Source organism: Spermophilus citellus (genome assembly GCF_964194105.1).
Source record: "Spermophilus citellus genome assembly, chromosome: 9".
In the NCBI taxonomy this organism is placed as follows: Eukaryota; Metazoa; Chordata; class Mammalia; order Rodentia; family Sciuridae; genus Spermophilus; species Spermophilus citellus.
The window spans coordinates 270,717-290,940 of record NC_138191.1 but is presented as its reverse complement, the minus strand read 5'-3'; the positions used below and the strand labels follow the sequence as shown (position 1 = coordinate 290,940).

At 41.5% G+C, this 20,224-nt stretch overlaps 1 protein-coding gene across 4 annotated transcripts in view; it reads right to left on the bottom strand.

Annotated features, from left to right (window-relative positions):
* CHD1L (chromodomain helicase DNA binding protein 1 like) overlaps positions 1–20,224 on the bottom strand; it is a 47,344-nt gene that overhangs the window by 10,780 nt on the left and 16,340 nt on the right. The window contains exons 8-15 of one of the 4 annotated variants that reach the window (XM_081308808.1): positions 19,019–19,174; positions 18,346–18,438; positions 16,953–17,049; positions 14,961–15,034; positions 13,640–13,750; positions 10,022–10,136; positions 9,092–9,245; positions 5,507–5,687 (exon numbers count right to left, since the gene is read on the bottom strand). In XM_081308808.1, coding sequence (XP_081164934.1) covers positions 5,507–5,687; positions 9,092–9,245; positions 10,022–10,136; positions 13,640–13,750; positions 14,961–15,034; positions 16,953–17,049; positions 18,346–18,438; positions 19,019–19,174 — 981 coding nt within the window. The remainder of the gene's footprint in view (positions 1–5,506; positions 5,688–9,091; positions 9,246–10,021; positions 10,137–13,639; positions 13,751–14,960; positions 15,035–16,952; positions 17,050–18,345; positions 18,439–19,018; positions 19,175–20,224) is intronic. The other 3 variants (XM_081308809.1, XM_081308810.1, XM_081308811.1) reach the window with 3 other exon arrangements.

Genomic DNA, 20,224 nt, shown 5'->3' with positions numbered 1-20,224 from the left:
CAAGAGCTCTAACACTGAGCGGCACGGCACCCCCAGCCGATAGAATACTCTTAAGTAGCACTTTATGCTATCAGAGCAGTTTCACATCTAGTATCACATTTGATTTTTGCAGCTGTGTAAGAGAGTAAAGCAGACATTAATAGCACCATTTTTCAGATGAAGACACTAAGGCCCAATGAGGCTAGGTGGTCTGCCAAGATCATGAATCAAGTGATAACCAGCCAAGACCAGTAAACACAGATAGGTAGGATAATAATTCAAAAGTGAAACATATGTAATAGCACATGTTACCAAATAATGTATTTTCACAGCATTATGAAATCAGCTATAAGTATGTTTTCCCCAGAGAGTATGAAAGCAAAACATTTTCATTCTCAAGAGATCAACTGCTTGACACTTGTACCCAAATCTAACCAGCCATAATTCTAATTGGCATTTGCTAATTAAATCAGCAGGGGGCTCTCAAAGAGGCATTCTATCAACAAGTGGAAAAAACATAAAGAGCTGAGAAGCTTCAATTATGATCAACATATGTAGTATCATACTGCATGAAATTCTCAGCTTACCATATAACTGTGCTTTTTAAAAAACTTGGCATTAAAGATAAAGCAACCTTACTTTATACTTAATTGTGAATGGGCTGCTCTAACTACTCCTCTTTCATATTCATTTGTTATTTTTAACCATGCTTTATGTCTTCACTCTGTTTCGAAGAGGCAGCTGGAGCCCACAGGTCTAGACCCTCATCTGGGTCCTGCCAGAGGAACCATCTACCACAAAGAGAATCAAGACAGTCATCAAAGACAACATTCCAAATTTTAATCCAAGTAGAGAATCCAACAGTTAAACTGTCTGCAAAAATGTAATTTTTTTTGTAGGTAGACTGAGATATATAATTATCTTTCTGAAAACACTGCAATTTTATTTTGTTCTAGTAAGTAAAGTCAATCTAGATGAGTACAGAAAAGGGTGGAAACTTGGTACTAAGGTAATCAAATACAACTTAAAAATATGACCACACCCATCTATTTTTTCTCTCACCCGAAACAGCTAAAGGACAATACACAGATTTCTAAAAAGATATATGAGGCAATGGTAGATGAAACAGTGCACGAATTCTTTGGAAGATAAAAAGTGGATAAGAGGAGAACAACAGATTCAAAAGAGCTGTGGAACCAAAACACTGGTATCTAGCTGGGGCTGACTGCAGGAACAGAAACCCTTTCAGTCCTCCAAAAACTCAGACGCACAAGCACAGGCACCACAGTGTGGAGGAACTGAGAGGATCCGCACACCAAACACCAGGAGCACCACATGCCCTCAGCTCCCTGTCTTTCCAATGTAAACCAACAATTTCACTGTAATGGTATAGGACTCGTCTTAGGATATAATCAAATCTGGCTGTCTGAAAAGCTCCCCCAGTGCAAAAGCTGGCTTGCCAACCAGTGCTGTTGGCATGAGGCCCAAAGGCCACCCACCTGTTCACAACAGAGCTGCCTGTCAGCTTTGGGGCATTTCACCAGCACCCTGATCAGACAGAGGATACCAGATGTTTCAGGTAAACTGCTAACAAGAACGAGAGAGACTCCAAAACACAACTTTTAAAAAGAGGAGGAAGAAGGAAAAGCAAATGGAGGAAAAAGAGATAATACAGTGGGCAGGGTAACACTTTCTGAAAAGATATAATAAATATCCTCCCTGAGATATATTTTAAAAAGCTATAATAAATGTCCTCGGGGAGGACATTATATCCTTGAAATGGGAATAGGATACGATTAAAACAACAAGCTGAGAACAAGAAAGAGTTCTTGAAGAATATAAATGTGATACTATCATAACAAATTTTAAAGATAAAACACAAGAAAAGTCCAAGAACTGTGTTCTGTAAAATAATGCCAGTTGCCTAGTTTTGAATTCTCCATATATTCCATAAAAACCACACCAGTCAATAAGGATAATCAAACCACCCCTAATCTAAGCCTACCACAAAATTAGGAGTCGGGAACTACTATAAACTTCCACTTGAAGGTAAACAGAGAATGAACATCCCAAACCAGCTGAGCTCTGAAGCCCTCACTGGTCTGGGGAGGCAGACAGAGACTGCACAGGAGCAGGACAGTGGGGCTCTAGCAGTGCCAGACAGATGAAGTTCATCCTCCAGAATGAGGTCACCCCAGGAAGGGAGAGCAATGAGGACGTCTGAGATTGGTAGTTCAGAGCAGTGGCTGCTTAGGAATTCAAAGGAAGGGCTGGAAGGAGACGCAGTCAGACATCTAGGGATGCTCTGCTCTCGGGTGAGAAAGGGGTAATGCAGACAGCCTTCGACAGTCTATGGCAGGGAGAAAGAGAGAAGCAATGGGAGAAAATTCAGAAGGACAAAACCAAAAGCCTCGCCCAGCCCATTCCCTACCAGTAAAGGAAGCACCCTACTGAAGCCACTGTGCTTCTCTGTATTGATGAGAGAAAGAACTCTTTTTCTTGGGCGGGGTGGGGTGGGGAGGGAGGTACTGAGAATTGAACTCAGGGGCATGAATCACTGAGCCACATCCCCAGCCCTATTTTGTATTTAATAGAGACAGGTTCTCACTGAGTGCCTCGCTTTTGCTGAGGCTGGCTTTGAACTCATGATCCTCAGCTTCTGGAGTCACCGGGATTACAGGTGTGCACCACTGTGCCAGGCTAGAAGGAACTCTTGAATTAAGAAGCTCAGTAAGGGTGAAAGATCTATATAATGAAAATTACAGAACCTTAAAGAAAGAAATCAAAGAAGACCTTAGAAGATAGAAAGATCTACCTGGCTCTTGGATAGGCAGAATTAATATTATCAAAATGACCATACTTCCAAAAGCGCTATACAGATTTAATGCAATTCCAATCAAAATCCCAATGACATTCCTCATAGAAATAGAAAAACAATCATGAAATTCATCTGGAAAAATAAGAGACCCAGAATAGCTAAAGCAATCCTTAGCAGGAAGAGTGAAGCAGGTGGCATCACTATACCAGACCTTAAACTATACTACAGAGCAACAGTAACAAAAACAGCATGGTATTGGCACCAAAACAGACTGGTAGACCAATGGTACAGAACAGAGGATACAGAGACTACTAACCCACAAAACTACAATTATCATATATTAGACAAAGGTACCAAAAACATGCACTAGAGAAAAGATAGCATCTTCAACAAATGGTGCTGGGAGAACTGGAAATCCATATGCAACAAAATGAAATTAAACCCCTATCTCTCACCATGCACAAAACTCAACTCAAAATGGATCAAGGACCTGGGAATAAAACCAGAGACTCTGCGTTTAATAGAAGAAAAAGTAGACCCTAATCTCCATCATGTGGGATTAGGCTCCAACTTCCTTAATAAGACTCTTTTGGTGCCAGAACTAAAATCAAGAATCAATAAATGGGATGGACTCAAGCTAAAAAGTTTCTTCTCAGCAAAAGAAACAAATCTGTGAGGTGAATAGAAAGCCTACATCTTGGGAGCAAATCTTTACCCCTCACACATCAGATATAGCACTAATCTCTAGGGTCTATAAAGAACCTCAAAAGCTAAACACCAAAAAAAAAAAAAAAAAAAAAAAAAAAAAAAAAAAAAAAAAAAACCCAAATAACCCAATCAATAAATGGGCCAAGGACCTGAACAGACACTTCTCAGAAGATAATATACAATCAGTCAACAAATACATGAAAAAATGTTCATCATTACTAGCAATTAGAGAAATGCAAATCAAAACCACTCTAAGATTTCATCTCACTCGTCAGAATGGCAGCTATTTTGGATACAAATCACAATAAGTGTTGGTGAGGATGTGGGAGAAAAAGGCATACTCATACACTGCTGATAGGACTGCAAATTGGTGCAGCCAATATGGAAAGCAGTATGGAGATTACTTGGAAAATTGGGAATGGAACCACCATCTGACCCAGCTATCCCTCTCCTCAATCTATACCCAAAGGACTTAAAAACAGCATACTATAGGACACAGCTGCATCAATGTTTACAGCAGCACAATTCACAATAGCTAAACTGTGGAACCAACCTAGATGCCCTTCAATAGATGAATGGATTAAAAACTGTGGTGTGTGTGTGTGTGTGTGTGTATACACACACACACACACACATACAATGGAATATTACTCAGCAATAAAAGAAAATAAAATCATGGCATTTGCAGGTAAATGGATGGAGTTAGAAAAGATAATGCTAAGTTAGCCAATCCCAAAAAACCAAATGCTGAATGTTTTCTTTGATATAAGGAGGCTGATTCATAGTGGGATAGAGAGTGGGAGATGGGAGGAACAACAAGCTCTAGATAGGGCAGAGGGGTTGGAGGGGCAGGGAGGAGGCATGAGGTTATTAATGATGGTGGAATGTGATAATTATTATCCAAAGTACAGGTATGAATACAGGAAGTGGGTGTGAATATACTGTGTATACAGAGATATGAAAAATTGTGCTCTATGTATAATAAGAATTATAATGCATTCTGCTGTCATATATGAATAAAAAATTTTAAAAAAGGTTAGTAAAACCCTCTCACACCAGCCCATATTGACTCCCTGTGGCTGATACAGGAGAACAGTCGTTTTAAAAATAATCATGAGAAAAAGAAAAAACAAAACAAAACCCCTTTCAAGTCTGAAATTCAAATATTTCAGAACAGAAAATGGACAAAAAGATAAATATTGGGGCTAGGGCTGTAGTTCAGTGGCAGAGTGCTTGCTCAGCATGTGTGAGGCACTGGGCTCGATCCTTAGCCACCACATTAAAAAAATAAGGGCATGCTGTCTATCTACAACTAATATATATATATATATATATATATATATATATATATAATAGACCAAATTTGGGAAAAAAGAAAAAGGAAGACAAAATGATCTCCTACACCTCATGGGTCTTTTTTTTTAATATGTATTTTTTTAGTTGAACTTGGACACAATGCCTTTATTTTTACTTCTGTTTTTATGTGGTGCTGAGGATTGAACCCAGGCCCTTGCACGTGTGAGGTGAGTGCTCTACCACTGAGCCACCACCCCAGCCCCCCACCTCATGGGTCTTAAAAGACCTAAAGCACATGACATAGTAACTGTTGATGAACACAATAAATGTCCATAAATATCAGTTGCAATTTAAAAAACATTCTACTATTGAGAAGAGGAATCACTGTGCAAAGCACCATCATAAAGATAGCAGGTTTACGAAATAAACTCCAGAGAAGATGTCTGCGTCAAGGGAGAAAAGGTTCACATTTAATCCTTGAGACTGACAGGACCATAAACATTAATATCATCACTTGGATTCAAAGTCCAGCTTCAAGGGAACAAGGATTACTGTGGCAGTTCTTGGACCAGGAAGCCTTAAGAATGTCATCAGATGACTACAGGGCTGGGTAGGAAAGAGAGGTCCCGGAGCCGGACACAGGACTTCCCGTGGGGACGCATCTCACTCACACCCTAGCTTGAGGTGACGGAGTCACTGGCTCACCTAACCCCAACTCACTTCCTTCCTCCTGCTCTCTGATCCCTCCTCCAGCTGCAGGCAGGGCATCAGAGGCCCACTGGCCGTTTTCTGTCTCTCCCAGGATGGACTCCAGGTCTACCTCCTCCAGGGTGCTCCCCTCAGAAGACAGCAGTTTATCCAAGCCAAATTTCAGTATGTCACTCAACTTGAATGAAGAAAACGAGAGATCCAGTTAGTTCTCATGAAAACACAGATGAGGATGTGTGACTTGCTAAGTGTCTAAATGACACCAGGTAATTCTTTCCCCGATGGACTTTCTTCTCTTCCATCACAAATGACCACCTGCCAGGCTGTTTTGGAGTTGGATGAGGAACAAGCAGAGAGGTGATAAATGATGATCAGAGATGTTGACTTTGACAATTATTTACAATACCAAAAAAATTTTTTGGCCTCCAATTTTTTTGAGGAGTGGAGGCAGATAAAATGATTCCCAGCGTCTTCTATAGCACTTCTCACCAGCATTTTTTACAGGCACTTCCAGCAGTCCCGAGAGAAGTCAGAGACCCTGTTGGCTACCTTCTTACCTCTCCCACTGCCAAACTCTTATAAAGAGAAGGTGCCACTGAATACCTCATCTCACCATGAGCTGCCACCTGTCCTTGCCAAGCCGCTTTGCTACTACAGTGCTTTATGGGACCCACTTTGGCAAAACCATAACCACCCTGATCACCAGACCCAAAAGCCCTTTCTCAATTTCAATCTCCCTGGATAGTCCTGCGGCACTCCCCATCCTGCCCTCTTGCTCCCCCTAGGGGATATACTCAGCCTACTTCCTACGGCTACAGGAACCAGAATCTTGTTACCTGGCTTTCATTTGCTACTTGCAACTCTCCACCTCCCTAAGTACTATCTCTTAGGAATTCTGAACCAATTGGGATCCACATCATGGAACTTCATTTTCATTTTGCCCTTTTAGATTTTTTAGTTATCTCTAGATTGCCCATTCTGTAACTTGGAAACTTTAGCTTGAAAATACCCGAGATGAAAACTATGACAAAAACTAAGCAAAACCATACCTGTTATATTTATATTTAACCTTGGTGTACATATATATATATATATATATATATATATAATATATATATATATATATATAAAACCAAGCCAAATGGCTTTGGCATTTAGTACCCAAAACAGAAGAAAGCCAAGTATTTATGATGAGGCTCAGTCCATACTGGGACCCTTCCCTCTTCCACTCCTTGGACTATGTCTCCTGGCTTCCCTCACTACTGCTCACTCACAACTTGTCTTTAAGGAACTACCCATTTTTTAAATGAAAACCACTTTATTATAGTAACTAAGAGCATGTAGTTGGAAGTTAAAGAGTGCTCGGATTAGAGTCATGAATCTGATGTTTGGAAAATTTCTTAAGATGGAGGTAAAGACAACGTCTATCTCATTTTTTTGTTATTCTTTTCTGAAACAACTGGAAAAAGTGCACGTCACACAATGCTTAGCACACAGTAAGCATTCAATAATTGTTCACCGCATCTTTATCTGTTCTCTGTTTCTGTTGTGTTCTCCTTCTAAGACAAGGAACCTGCTTTCCTTTTTCAGGACTTCACTGCTCTATACTGCTTAGATTTATCAAACCAGAACCACGTCTTTTACTATTAGATTCTTTTAATAACTTAAAAAATGTCCTGCTGTATTTTGAGACAAGGCAGTGAGTTATCACCCTTGTTCCTGGCAACCATAAATAACTCACAGTCTGGTGGGGAGGAAAGAATCAAGACAGAACCAGAATGTGATTTCTTGCCACGGCTTGGGCAGGAAGTCCGGTCCTCTCCACCAGCCAATAGTTAGTACTGGCCCAAGGATCTGGTCCCATGGCAGAGTTTGTGCCTGTGCATCTCACAATGATGTGCTAGCAGCCAATGTCACAGGGAAACCCCCGATTGAATGCCTGGGGAAGCGTCGAGCATCTGAGAATTCGTCTCCTCTAACTCCTGATGCCTGTACCTTCACAACAGCCCATGATGAGCTCCTCTCCCAAGGTCCTGTGGAGAAGTGTATTTAGACACCTACAGTGCACACATACCTCTCTCTCAAGCTTTCACCTTCCATTTGAAATTGCCTCTTCAATAGTGTGAAAATAAAATGCACGGCCTGCCCGGCCACCATGACAGATGAGCATGCAGAAGACTCAAAACAGAAAAGGCCAAGGACTCCACAGTTACTCTCTAAGATAAACAAAACTCAAGCCAACAAACAAAACCTAGGGTTCTTCTTTCAGGTTCTAGTACCCCCAAATCTGTGACCCTTTCCTGCAGGTCAGTGACTCCCTAACAAAAACAGCACCTTCCCTGTCTGCAATGCTGATGTGTAAAGATACAGATGTGAGAAAACTGCCATTTTTAAACTCATTCTTGGGCTAGTTGTAAATTTGATGATTCTGCTTGTAATACTGTGTAATTTTTTCCCTTTCATATACCTCTTGAATTTTTTGTTTGATAAGCTGATCCTTTTAAAGCCTGGTTTTTCTTGCAAACTTTTCTAATTCCTTTCTTTTCTGAGTCTCCCTCTAACAATAATGTATATTGATTTTTACTACAAACTCTGTTGACTAAAGCCTACATTATCTTCATCTTTCTAATTTCTATCCCTATCTTCCTACTTTCTACTCTCATCTTTCAGGCTTAAAGGCTTAAAGACATCTTGGAACTTGCTCTCTCTCACTGCCTGCCTCAAAACAAGAGCCAACTCCTGTCATTTCTCCGCAGTTTCCTACAGCAGACCTTCCCACAGCTACTACCTTTTGTCAGACATTTATTACTCTCTTCATGCCTGAATCATGCTAGATACTAGGGGTTGATCTCTCTGCATCTAATCCCTCAAAAGGACCTGGGGTATATAATAATATAGGTTCAATTTTATCTCAAAGGCTGCTGCTAAGGAATAACTCTAAACCTCCTACCAAAAGAGAGCTCTCTAGGATATTCTAAGCCAGCATTTGACTCCCATCTAATTTTTCCTTCTTCAACAAATTAACTCTAGTGCTTTCATCCCTATATCCTATGGCATAATTTTGAATTCCTAATCTTGTTCACTCATCTCTGAGTATGGAATGAGTATTGTAAGTCACTACTCAAAGGGTCTGGGATTAAGGAGGAGGTATGGAACTAATCATCACTGATTTAAAAAAAAAAAAGGAAGAAAAAAAAAAGAACTTAAACAAATTCTCTCTGAGGTAACTCGTGGCACACTCATCTTTAGAAGCCATGAAGAGATTAGATCCATGATGTTCAGTTACATGCTCAAAGTCATACATCCAATAAGGGATAAGATGTGAATTTCAATCCAAATTAGATGGTTCAAAGCTCATTCTCTTTATTCTATTTTCTCCGCCTTTAAATGCCACCCTCATCTTTAGCTTGTATGGCACCTTGCATGTAGTTAGGTACTGAGAGGGTAATGAAAAAATTAGGCCAATGAAAAAATGTGTAATTTGCAACAATGGGTGGTTAATGCTGGTCCTTTTTATTTGCATTCTCATCCACAGAGAGTACTGGTTATAAATCATGAGACTCTAAAAAGAACACATTTTACCTGGAGGTCAGGATCAGCCAAAGGTTTCTGGGCTCCCAGAGTAAAATGGCCTCTTTCTATGATGATGTTGGTGAGCTGCAGTTTGGAGGCTGCTTTCCTATAAACTACTTCTTCCACAGTGTCTCGGCCAATCAGCCGGATCACTTTCACAGCCCTGTATGGGAGTCAAATGAGAGCAGTGTTAGGAGTCTGCAAAGCTGGGGGAAAAAAGCATGCCAGGAAAATACACCCAAAAGGAAGCAGAACCAAATGCCACACTCAGGGAACAATGAACCTGAGCATTTGTTAGAGAAATCTGGCCTCAACTTCTTCCTGAACTTTTCCCCAAAAGAGGAAGAGGAAGGAAGACGAAGTGACCACTACTGGGCCTTCATCTGTAGCCAGGATAACCCCTGGCAGGCAGTTACCTCAAGTCAAAGGGCAGCTGAACACAACTTTGTTACCTCTTTGTGGTACTGGGAACCCAACCCAGGGGAGCTTTACCATGAAGTTATAACCCCAGCCTTAAAAAAAAAAAAAAAAAAGTTTTGAGACAGGGTTTAGGTAAGTTGCAAGGTTGGTTTTAAACTTGATCTTCCTGCTTGAGTCTCCCATGCTGATAATGATTACAGGCATGTGCACCCACTGGCTTTAACTCCATTTTTAAACTGAATTAGGATCTAACGTGAGAAACATGAACTAAATAAATTCTAAGTTTCTTCTAATCATTTTGGAATTTAACTGTTCTTTTCAACAAAGTGAGTCTGAACTGATCATGTGACCACTGATCCCCCAACATGACTCTACAAGCCAGCAGCACAACGGGGTTCAAACCCAGTGGTCTCTAACTCCAACGTGGCACTCTTGTCAGGACTACACGGTCCACCTTCCTCCCCAATCCACAGCTGCAAGCCAACAGAGCAGAAAGGTGCCAATGTCGAACTCACTCACTTGTTCTGGCCAATTCGGTGAGCTCTGGCAGCTGCTTGCAAGTCATTTTGAGGATTAAAATCACTGTCAAAAAAAATAACAGTATCTGCTGCTGTTAAGTTCATGCCAACTCCACCTGAAAACCATACAAAAAAGGAGCATGATCAGCAACACACAAATAAGGAACTAGAAAACACACAAGGCAGGACTGGGTCCTACTGAAAATCTGAAATCAGTCCAACTGACTGGTTTCATCCTTCAAACTGACATTTCTGCCCCAGACTTCAGGTTTGACCACCCTACAAGGGTCAAAAGTGCTACCTCACCTTTCATTGCGTGAACTGGGAAAATTTAATTATCAAATATAACAGAATGAGAGGTAAGCAGAAGAAAAGGATGCTTAATTGCGTGAAGACATTTAATATTTGTTTGAAAAACCTTGATGGGATTTTGCTTCAAACAGTCTGTGAATAAGGACACAAGTTCTTTCAGAAAACAGCTCCAAAAATAAGAGGTCTGGGGGCTGCAGTTGTAGCTCAGTGATAGAACACAAGTGATAGAACACGTGAGGCACTGGGTTCCTTCCTCATCACCACATAAAAATAAATAAAGGCATCATCTGTTATGGTTTAGATGTGGTGTCCTCCAAAAGCTCACATGTGAGACCATGCAAGAAGGTTTGGAGGAGAAATGACTGGGATATGGCTTTAACCTAATCAGTGAGTGAATCCCTAATGGGATTAACTGAGTGGTAACTGGGGCAGGTGGGTGTGGCTGGAGGAAGGGGTTCAGCTGGCACATGGCTAAGGGGTATGTATTTTGTATCTGGACAGTGGAGCCTCTCTCTCTCTGCTTTCTGATCATGATGTGAGCTGCTACCCTCAGTCACACACTCCTGCCAGGATGCTGCCTCCCCTGGAGCTCCAAGGAATGGAGTAGGCCTTCTATGGACTAAGACCTCTGAAACCATGAGCCCTCCAAGAAACATTCCTCCTCCACAGTTGGTTCTGGTCACAGAGGTGCAAAAGCTGACTAAAACAGTGCCCATCTACAACTAAAAATGTATCTTAAAACAACGAGAGGTCTGCAGTGGACAGTAAGAAGCACACATGACCACACTTGCAGCTTCAGCAAGGTAGGAAGACCTGACGCTAGCTATGATTGGAGCAGATGATACCTGCCTCTGAGTGGAGAAAACCCGAGAGTGTCTTCCTGTACTGGTTTCCACACTGGTCAAAGAAGATGTCGTAAAATCAGTTCAAGACAAGAACACTCAATGCAACAACTCTCTGGTCTTTCTCCAATGGTGCAGGAAAAGGCCAAAAGAGCACTTTGGGTTCAGGAACTTAGAGTACTAAGAAGCAAACCACAGGCTCCTCTTTGATAAATGTGGAAACTGTACAGGACACACTCTAGCCAGGGTCGTTGGAGCTCATTGCTAAAACAAGCCTAAAAGGGCTTGTTCCAAGAACTGAATGAAGGGTTCCTTTCCACAAGGACTACTGACTCCCGGCTAGATGTAAGACAAGCCAGGCAGGAACATTCTCATTGGAGTCTTCCTATAAAATCAAAGTTGGAATAAAGAAACACTAATGACTGAATACGGAGAAAGGCTAAGTTATACCCAATAATAAGAGCTACACTTCTACTTTACTACTGCCAAGCACTGCGCATGGCACTTTACATGCGTTGACTCTTTTAACCCTCACGACAACCCTGTGTCCTTGCTAGCACTATTCTCATTTTGCAGATGCTGAAATGGAAACAGCTAGATCAAGGGACTTATTTGAAGTTGCACCACTAGAAGACAAAACAGTCAGGATTCCATCCCATATTCCAGAATCTGAGGTCATTACTCCTGGGACAGAGACAGGGTCTCACAGGGCTGCCCAGGCCGGCCTTGGACTCCTGGGCTCAAGCCATCCTCCTGCCTCAGCCTCCTGAGTAGCTGGGACTGTAGGCATGCACTACTGTGCCAGGCTCCAGAACCTTTTTATCCACTGTATGCTAACTATCGAGGCAGTCATCTCATTTGAAAATGTGTTTGTGTTCCATAAGAATTATCTTTCTTGGGCTGGGGATGTGGCTCAAGTGGTAGCGCGCTCGCCTGGCATGCGTGCGGCCCGGGTTCGATCCTCAGCACCACATACAAAGATGTTGTGTCCGCCGAAAACTAAAAAAATAAATAATTCTCTCTCTCTAAAAAAAAAAATAATAATAATAATAAAGTTGCTTTGTCATCACTAAAAAAGTTTAAAAAAAAAAAAGAATTATCTTTCTCTTGAGTTAATAGTGGCTAGTGCAGCCCTTCTTCACCAAAGATGATATTTTAAGCTGCATTTAATTGTTTGGGACATATTCCTAAGCTATCGCTGCCATCTGCCGGCAACATGTGGTAACAACCTCGTGGAAAGCTGGAAGGAAACATTAAATGAAAACGCAGCACAGCTATAGCTACAACATGATGGCACGTATGACAGTCAGTGCATGGAAAAGGCTAATGTCCAGGACTGCTTGAGCTCCTAGATAATCTACTCTGAGGCCTCCAAGGAGATTAACTAATTTTAGATGTTTCACACACTATTTGCTCTCTAAATATGAAAAATAAAATCTTAAACACATAAATGGAATTCCTCTCCCAACACTGACCATGCCTTTGACCAGATCCCTTGAGCTTCCCCAAAGACTAATCATGAGACAACGGGACTGAATGACAGGGTGTGGTATATGACCTGGGAAGAGATTGGACCAAAGGAATCTGATTGTATCTTATTATTGGCTTTAAGAGAGAGGTAAGGCACACTGGATAAATGATCTCCTGATACTCAAGGGTCATATCTAACACTTCTTTTATAGACCCATATAGTACAAAGCACTTACTAAGTGCTTTCTACATAAGGGTGACCTTTCGTTCCATAAAGCCATTAATCTCTTTTTCATCAAGGACACAATTCCTGTTTGTGTTCCTATATCTATTCCATCAGGATTACCATAAAAAAAATAAGATCATGAAACTCAGACTATGAATTCAAAATTAATTTAGGGTTTTTTGATTCAGAATGTAAGAAAAATTCCATTTCCCCAAACCGACTTCAAATTATTTAATACTATGTGAAAGCAACTGGCAAAACCACAAGTGTCATTTATTTATGATTAAGTCATATGGACAATACCATAATAATTATAAATAGCTGTCAGTTTCACTCTAGTCACATTTTAAACAACAAATCTTTATTAAACTTTATAACATTCTTCCAGAGGTACTCCTGGAGGAAGGGAAACTAGAAAAGAGATTATCTTATTTTCCAAATTCATGGCTGGGAAGGAGAATGAATGAATGTGAATAAAACTTCCCCAAAATTAAAAACAAAACAAAACAGGACGTTCCCGGTCAGTGGTCTAAGTGGATTAGAATTACTTTCCAACAGGCCCAGGTTTCAGCCTCCCTTCTCACGATCACAGCTTCACAGGTTGAACAGAAAAGAGCTCCACATGAGAAGTCCAGTACTAGGCTACGTAAGTGCTTCGATTCTCTCCTTTTTCAATACTCCTTGGTAAGAACCTCTCCTTTCAGAGAATTAGGGGAAAACGTACCAGTGGTGGGATGACTGTCTGCTTCCTCAACACCCATGGGCTTACCTGCCCTGGTGCTCAGGAGAAAAACAAAGATGGGCTGCTGTCCAAAGTTCTTGATGGCCAGGTGTCTCTCTTCCCCTCTCACAGAACCGTCCACACGCTCATAGCTGTAGCCTTTACGTAGAGAAGACAACAACCACACACAGGTCCTTACTCTTTGCAAGGACTCTTAGGAAATAAAATAATTGAGTCATTCCTAAGCCAATGCCTATTTGTCCTTTCCACACCCAACCCTGCCCAAGGGAAAGATCTCAATTGTTTTATAACTTGATCTTGTTTCTTATTTTATGTGGTACTGAGGATTCAAACCAGTGCCTCTCACATGCCAGGTAAGGGCTCTACCACTGAGCTACAACCCCAGTCTGAAAGATCTAAATTTAGGGGAACAATTCATCACTTCACCAAAAAAAATCACCATAACACACTATCCTGGGTTTTAAAACCACAGGCAGCCAAAGTCTTTGGCATTTGCAGAGTTAATATTTGGTTTTGACTCTTCCCAGGCCACCCTAAATATCCACACGCTGGCAGTTGGTGCCTGCTGAGACACAATCCTGACTTAGGCAAGCAGTAAGACAAGCACTTGGGAGCCTGCCTGACGACCCAGCACCTGCTTTTCAGCGAAGCTCTGGGGCTCTCCACTTGTCACCACGCATCAGGTCAGGAAGGGGAATTATAATCTCAAGTCATGTTTTGGCACTCGAGATTCCTCAATGTGCCAGTAGCTGAAGTGTCCAGTTACTGCAGTACTTGGTGGGCAGCAAGTGGATCTGAGAGACCACTCTCAACTAAACTTTAAAACAGTTATTTCTGCAGCTGATACTCTCCCACAGGCTCAAAAATCAACCCCTGTTCAAGCTCTGTCCCATTATCCCACATCAATTTTATTATATATTAAGCAGAGTTCTCAAGTAACTGCCTACATTCCCTATTGTCACAGAAATAATTGCTCTCACCCTCCCCCTGATTGATTTGTGGGATCTCCATACTATCCATCTTCCTTTACTTACTAATCCTGCATAAGTACACAACTGCTGAGCTGTCGAGAGACGCTGCAAGTGTTTGTCGCTGAAACTCAACTCACACATTTTTGAAGCCACTCAACATTTTCACAACGTCTGCTCCATACCCATCACCTGCATCACCTGGTGAGAATGTGGGTGTTACTTCTGCCCATGCGTCTCTACCCTGCTGTCGATCTTGCTTCACACACCACTGTCCACTCTCCTCAGCCTTTTCACCTTCTTTGTCTTTAACCTTTTCCTCGGTAACCTTCCCACACCCCTTATGATTCTCAGATGATGTAGTGGCCAAGGGGAGTCACCTTTGTAGTCCATATAGTCCTGGAGAATATCCAACATCTGGGTCATCTGAGAGAAGAGTAAGATGCGATGGCCCCTGGCAAGAAGAAGAAAAGGAGAAACTGCCAACTCTAGTAGTGTTTACGGGGAGTGACCCTCAGGCAACATGACCAAAGAGGACAACTTTACACATAAGGGAAATGCTAAAGTAGAAATATCAATGTCCTGTAACTTTCTCAGAAACTCTGAATACTTTATACAAGAAGACAAAGTGCCTCCACATGTAGCTGCATCCCTCAGAGCAGTCCCAGGGCACCTGTCAATTCACCAGGGAGTGTGGAAACCAAGGAGCCTCTTTCCGGACTATCACTTCACTCAATGAAAACAGAAGTTTCATTTCAATAGTAAAATAAATATACATGTGAAGAGTAAAGGCAAGGTAGAAATATGTGTGCACCCGCTCCCCAAGATCCTGAAGAGCTATGGAAGGCTATCTACTGCTATTCTCTACTTGGCAGTACAAGTCATTACCATCTAGAAAACTCGAGAAGCATCATGTTAGAGAAGCAATCCCCCATGGTACACAAGAAACTTACATACAGAGAGTGAAGAAAGGAAAGGATAATTCAAAATAATGTAGAAGAAACAAAGTCAAGGTGACAGCCCTTATCACCAGACATTGTTTTAAGTTTGCCTGAACAAACAAGGACAATGCTGTCAAAACAATTTTTTTTAAGAAAACGAACTTACCTTAAGGTTGCCAGGAGAGTAAGACCAAGAGTTAGGGAGAACATCGGCCAGACTCTAGCCCCACATTGTTGGAAAAAGCACTGAGTTTGAAGGTGAGTACCTCGATTCTTACCTCTCTCTGCCACTTACTACCTATACGACATTGGGCATGACCTTTCGAGGTCATGAAAAACTTGGATGGAAGGTATCTATAGGTTCTTCTCCATCTCTAACACACACACTTATGGTAGATACGTCAAAGGCCATAAAATACAGTAAGACATGTAATTATGATTATTAACAATTTTTTATATTTACGTTTTAGTCATAGTTGAACACAATACCTTTATCTATTTTATTCTTTCAATTTCTTTAGTTGTAGATGGACACAATAACTTTGTTTTATTTATTTATATTTTTGTATGTGGTGCTGAAGATCGAATCTCCTGCCTCACGCATTTGAGGCGAGTGCTTAGTCACTGAGCTATTTATTTATTTTTGTGTGGTGCTGAGGATTGGACCCAGGGCCTCGCATGTGCTAGCTAGGTAAGCACTCGACCACTGAGCCACAACTCCAGCCCCAAGACATGCAATTATTTAATCTGAAAAAGACTGGGCAATTTTGACAAATCTGAAGTTTTAGGTTAGTTCAGGCCACACCTGGGGCAATCATCCTAAAGGCACAATTCTGAAATTCTTGAGTCTCTGGTCTTTTCCTAGACTCCCCCTTTCCTGTGGTGATGAAGATGTACATGCTGGATACCAGGCTGCTGAACACTAACCAAATGTCATCTTCTGATACCCAACTTGCATTTCTGGGAAGGAGTATTCCCCAACTACGCCATGAGTTTAAATCAAATCCCCAAAATTAACAAGAACCAATGTTTACTCAACCTTTATTATGTGTCAGTTCAACTCAAGGAAGCAGCAGGCAATTTTAAAAGAAATGCTCAATGTTGACTCGTCCTTGTGGATGCAACCAACATAGTTGGACTGATGAGGTGAACATACACTGATCAACAAGGTAGCAGAGTAAGGTAGGGCTTGCCAAGTCCTGGACTGGGATCCTAAATGCTGTAGGAATTCAGGAAAGAAAGGATAAAGGTGGAGGAGTGGGGTTGGATGAGATGGAATGGGGTGAGTGTACAGTTGCAGACAAAGTAGGCCCTGAATTCCAGGCTTCTAAAAAAGGGAACTTGAATCAGTCTCAAGAATCGGTAAGTTCTTCATTACTCAGGTTTGAACCAGTCACTCCCCGAGAGCAATACATGTCAACCTATTCCTACCTGGAATGCAGGAATGCCAGCAGCTTATCCAGCAGGTGAAGTTTCCCACTAGCCTCAATCAGGTGGTCTCCAACTTCAAAAGGCTCTGGCTCCACACCTGGAAAGCAGAGAGCCCAATCCTAATCGTGTGCCCTGAGTCAGGGCAAAATTCTTGAGTAGAAAACCCAATAGGTAGGCAACAGAGAGAGCCCAAGCTCTTTCTAATGCAGTAGGCCCTTCAGTCTCACCTATTCGAGGCATTTTGTTAATTATTTGCTTATATCAACTGCAGAGCCTGGCACATCCAAAAAGTCTAATAAATATTTATCTAAGAAACAAACTCACTCTTTAGGAAACTGAGGGAAAGGAAGATGCCAGAGATCAAGAAGATCCACAAAGGAAATTCTAAGGCTCTCACTCTAGATAAGAAATCAAGAAACAGGCTTAGGTGTGTATAAAAGTGATTCTCAAGGTACAGGCGGCAGTCAGAATATTCTGGGAGATGTCCTTAAAATCTATGTTCCTAATGCCCCTTCTCCCTTAAAAAAAAAGTTCTAATGTGCACTTGATTAAAGTTCTGTTAAACTTTTAAACAGCTCCTAATGGTACTTGGCAAAGACTCCTTAAAACAAGTACAGCAGACCTTTTGCAATCTTTCTACACTAGGGAATTCCAGGGCCAGAGAATCGCCCATCAGAGTGCATCCAAAAACCCCAATGGGAATGAAAATGAAACACTACACATAAATTTGTGGCAACAAGAGCAGTGCTTAGAGGGACATGTACAGAAGTCACTAGGATGAAAGGAGAGAGCAAAGGGCACAGAGCAGGAGCATGCAGGCAGGAAGAAAGGCAGGAAAAACTGCTACCCCAGAAGCTGAGTGAAGAGCGTCCCAAGGAGGAAGCCATCTGCTGTGTCAAGGGATCTGAGAGGTTAAGGAAACGTGAACTGACAATGCCTGGGCATCACAGAGAACACAGGGAACTGGGCGTAGTGACCGAGAGGGCTCAAGACGAAAGGAAATCCAATCCTGAAGAAGGGTCAGATGAATCCCCATTATGACCCATTCTGTAAAGCTGCCAGTTTTCCTCTCCACAACTGTCACTATCATGAAAGAAAGAAAAGCTCCCTGCCCTCCAAAAAAGCTTAGAAACATTTCTAGATTGTAGAAAAGTAGAGTCAAGGCAAATGCAATGGATCCTGCATTAAGAGAGAAAAAGGAAAGCAGCTTAAGGGATATTACGGGACATGTGAAGAAATCTTATGATTAACACTAGATATCATTAATATAGAGAAAATGAGAAGAAGCAGAGTAGACACATAAAAGCAGCAGTTCTGTTGAAGAGTCCGGCTATGATTTTGGTTACAGAACTACTAATGAAAAATAATCGGGGGAAACAGGACACTGGCTCACCATCGAACAAATACGGGTGATCCACGCACTTTCGAAGCTGGGATAAGATATTCTGAAGTTTAACTTTCCTTGCCATCTCATTTTCAAATGCATCTGAAATTTTGAAGATAGAGAGGAAAAGGGACTAACAAATCAAAACACAAACAAAACACAAACAAAACCTTACTCATTTCATAGTACTTCCCTCAAATTTATACTAACCTCCCAAATGGCAATCAATTGCACTGAGAATTAAAATCATATCCATATGGGATTTTCTTACTCCTCACTTTGTTTTGAGAAGGAAGTCTACAAGGTGAACTTAGCAGTGCTTTGTTAAAACAATTGTAAACTTCTAAAATTTCTTCTTTAACTGCTATTGTGGTTTTAAGAGGGGAGAAAAAAGCAAATAGAGGATAAAAATCATGAGTAGACACTTAAAAGTGTTTGCTATATTGCAGGCATAAGAAAAACCACGAAAGAGGAAAAAGGGAAATTCCATCATGCAACAACCAAGTCTGAGCTACACTTAACACTGCTATTGTTCCACGTCAGGTGATTGGCGTATCATTCAGAATACAAAATTCTACCTTATATTCTTGCTACACAAAGTGAGTGTAATCATAAAATATTTCCCTGCACAAAAATCACATCCCCATTTAGTTTCTTAATGGACCAAGTGCCCTCTGAATACCTAGGTCTTTCATCAAAATAGCCTTGTAGTATTTTTTCTGCAATGCTGACATGCCATGGTATATCACTACTTCTGTCTTCTTGGGAAGTTCTTTAGCTACCGCTGCTTTCACTCTCCTCAGCAGAAACGGCTGCAAGAGGTTGTGAAGTTCACTTGCTGTGGAAGGAAAAACATAAAAGAGTGTGGTACAAAAATACAGCAGAGGCGCCGAACTACTAGAGAACATGGAGCAACTCACTTTCCTCATTTTCATGCTAATACTGCGTTCTAGGTCAGTACAGTAAGTTTTCACAGTTACAGATGCTCCTGGACTTACAAAGGGATTACATTCCTATAAACCCATCACAAACTGAAAATATCTTATACGTAAAAAATGCCTTGAACAGACCTAACATACCAAACACCACAGCTCAGCCCACCCTACCTCAAATGTGCTCAGCACTTACATTAGTCTACTCAGCAAAATAATCTAACCCGAAGCCTCTTCTATGAAAAACTGTGAATACTTCATGTAATGTGCTGAATGCCTGTGACTAAACAACTGACAACACATTGTGTGGTATCAGTTACTTACCCTCAGGGTCGCCTGAGTCACTGGGGAGCTGTGCCTCGCTGCTGCCACCCCGCCTCACAGGACAGTACCTTACAACCTACCCCAAGCCTGGGAAAAGACTGAAACTCATGCCCTCTTATGGCTGAAGAGCATCCCATCCTGTATCGACACCACATTTCCTTTTTATCTGCTAATGGACGTCTAGGTGAGCTCCACACTCTGGGTACTGTGAAGAGTGCTGCCATGAACACAGGAGCACAGACATCTCTTGACGTGTCGATCCCCTTCTTCGACTATATACCCAGTATGGGATTGCTGAATTGTACAGAAGTTCTATTTAGTTTTCTGAGGAAACGCCATCCTGGTTTTCACGATGGCCGTACCATCTCCATTCCCACCCTGGTGTCTCAGAGTTCCCCTTCCACCACAGCCTTGCCAGCGTGTGGTGTCTGTAATAACCATTCTAACGGGGGAGGAGGTTTCCCATTGTGTTCCTGATTTACATTTCCCTGATGATTACATTGAACATTCTAATATAACTAACAATAATGCATTTTATATCTTAAGCCAGTTAGAATCCAGAATTTTGAATGTACTCACCATAAAGAAATGATCACGGTTTTGCTATATGATATGCTAATGACCTAAGTGAT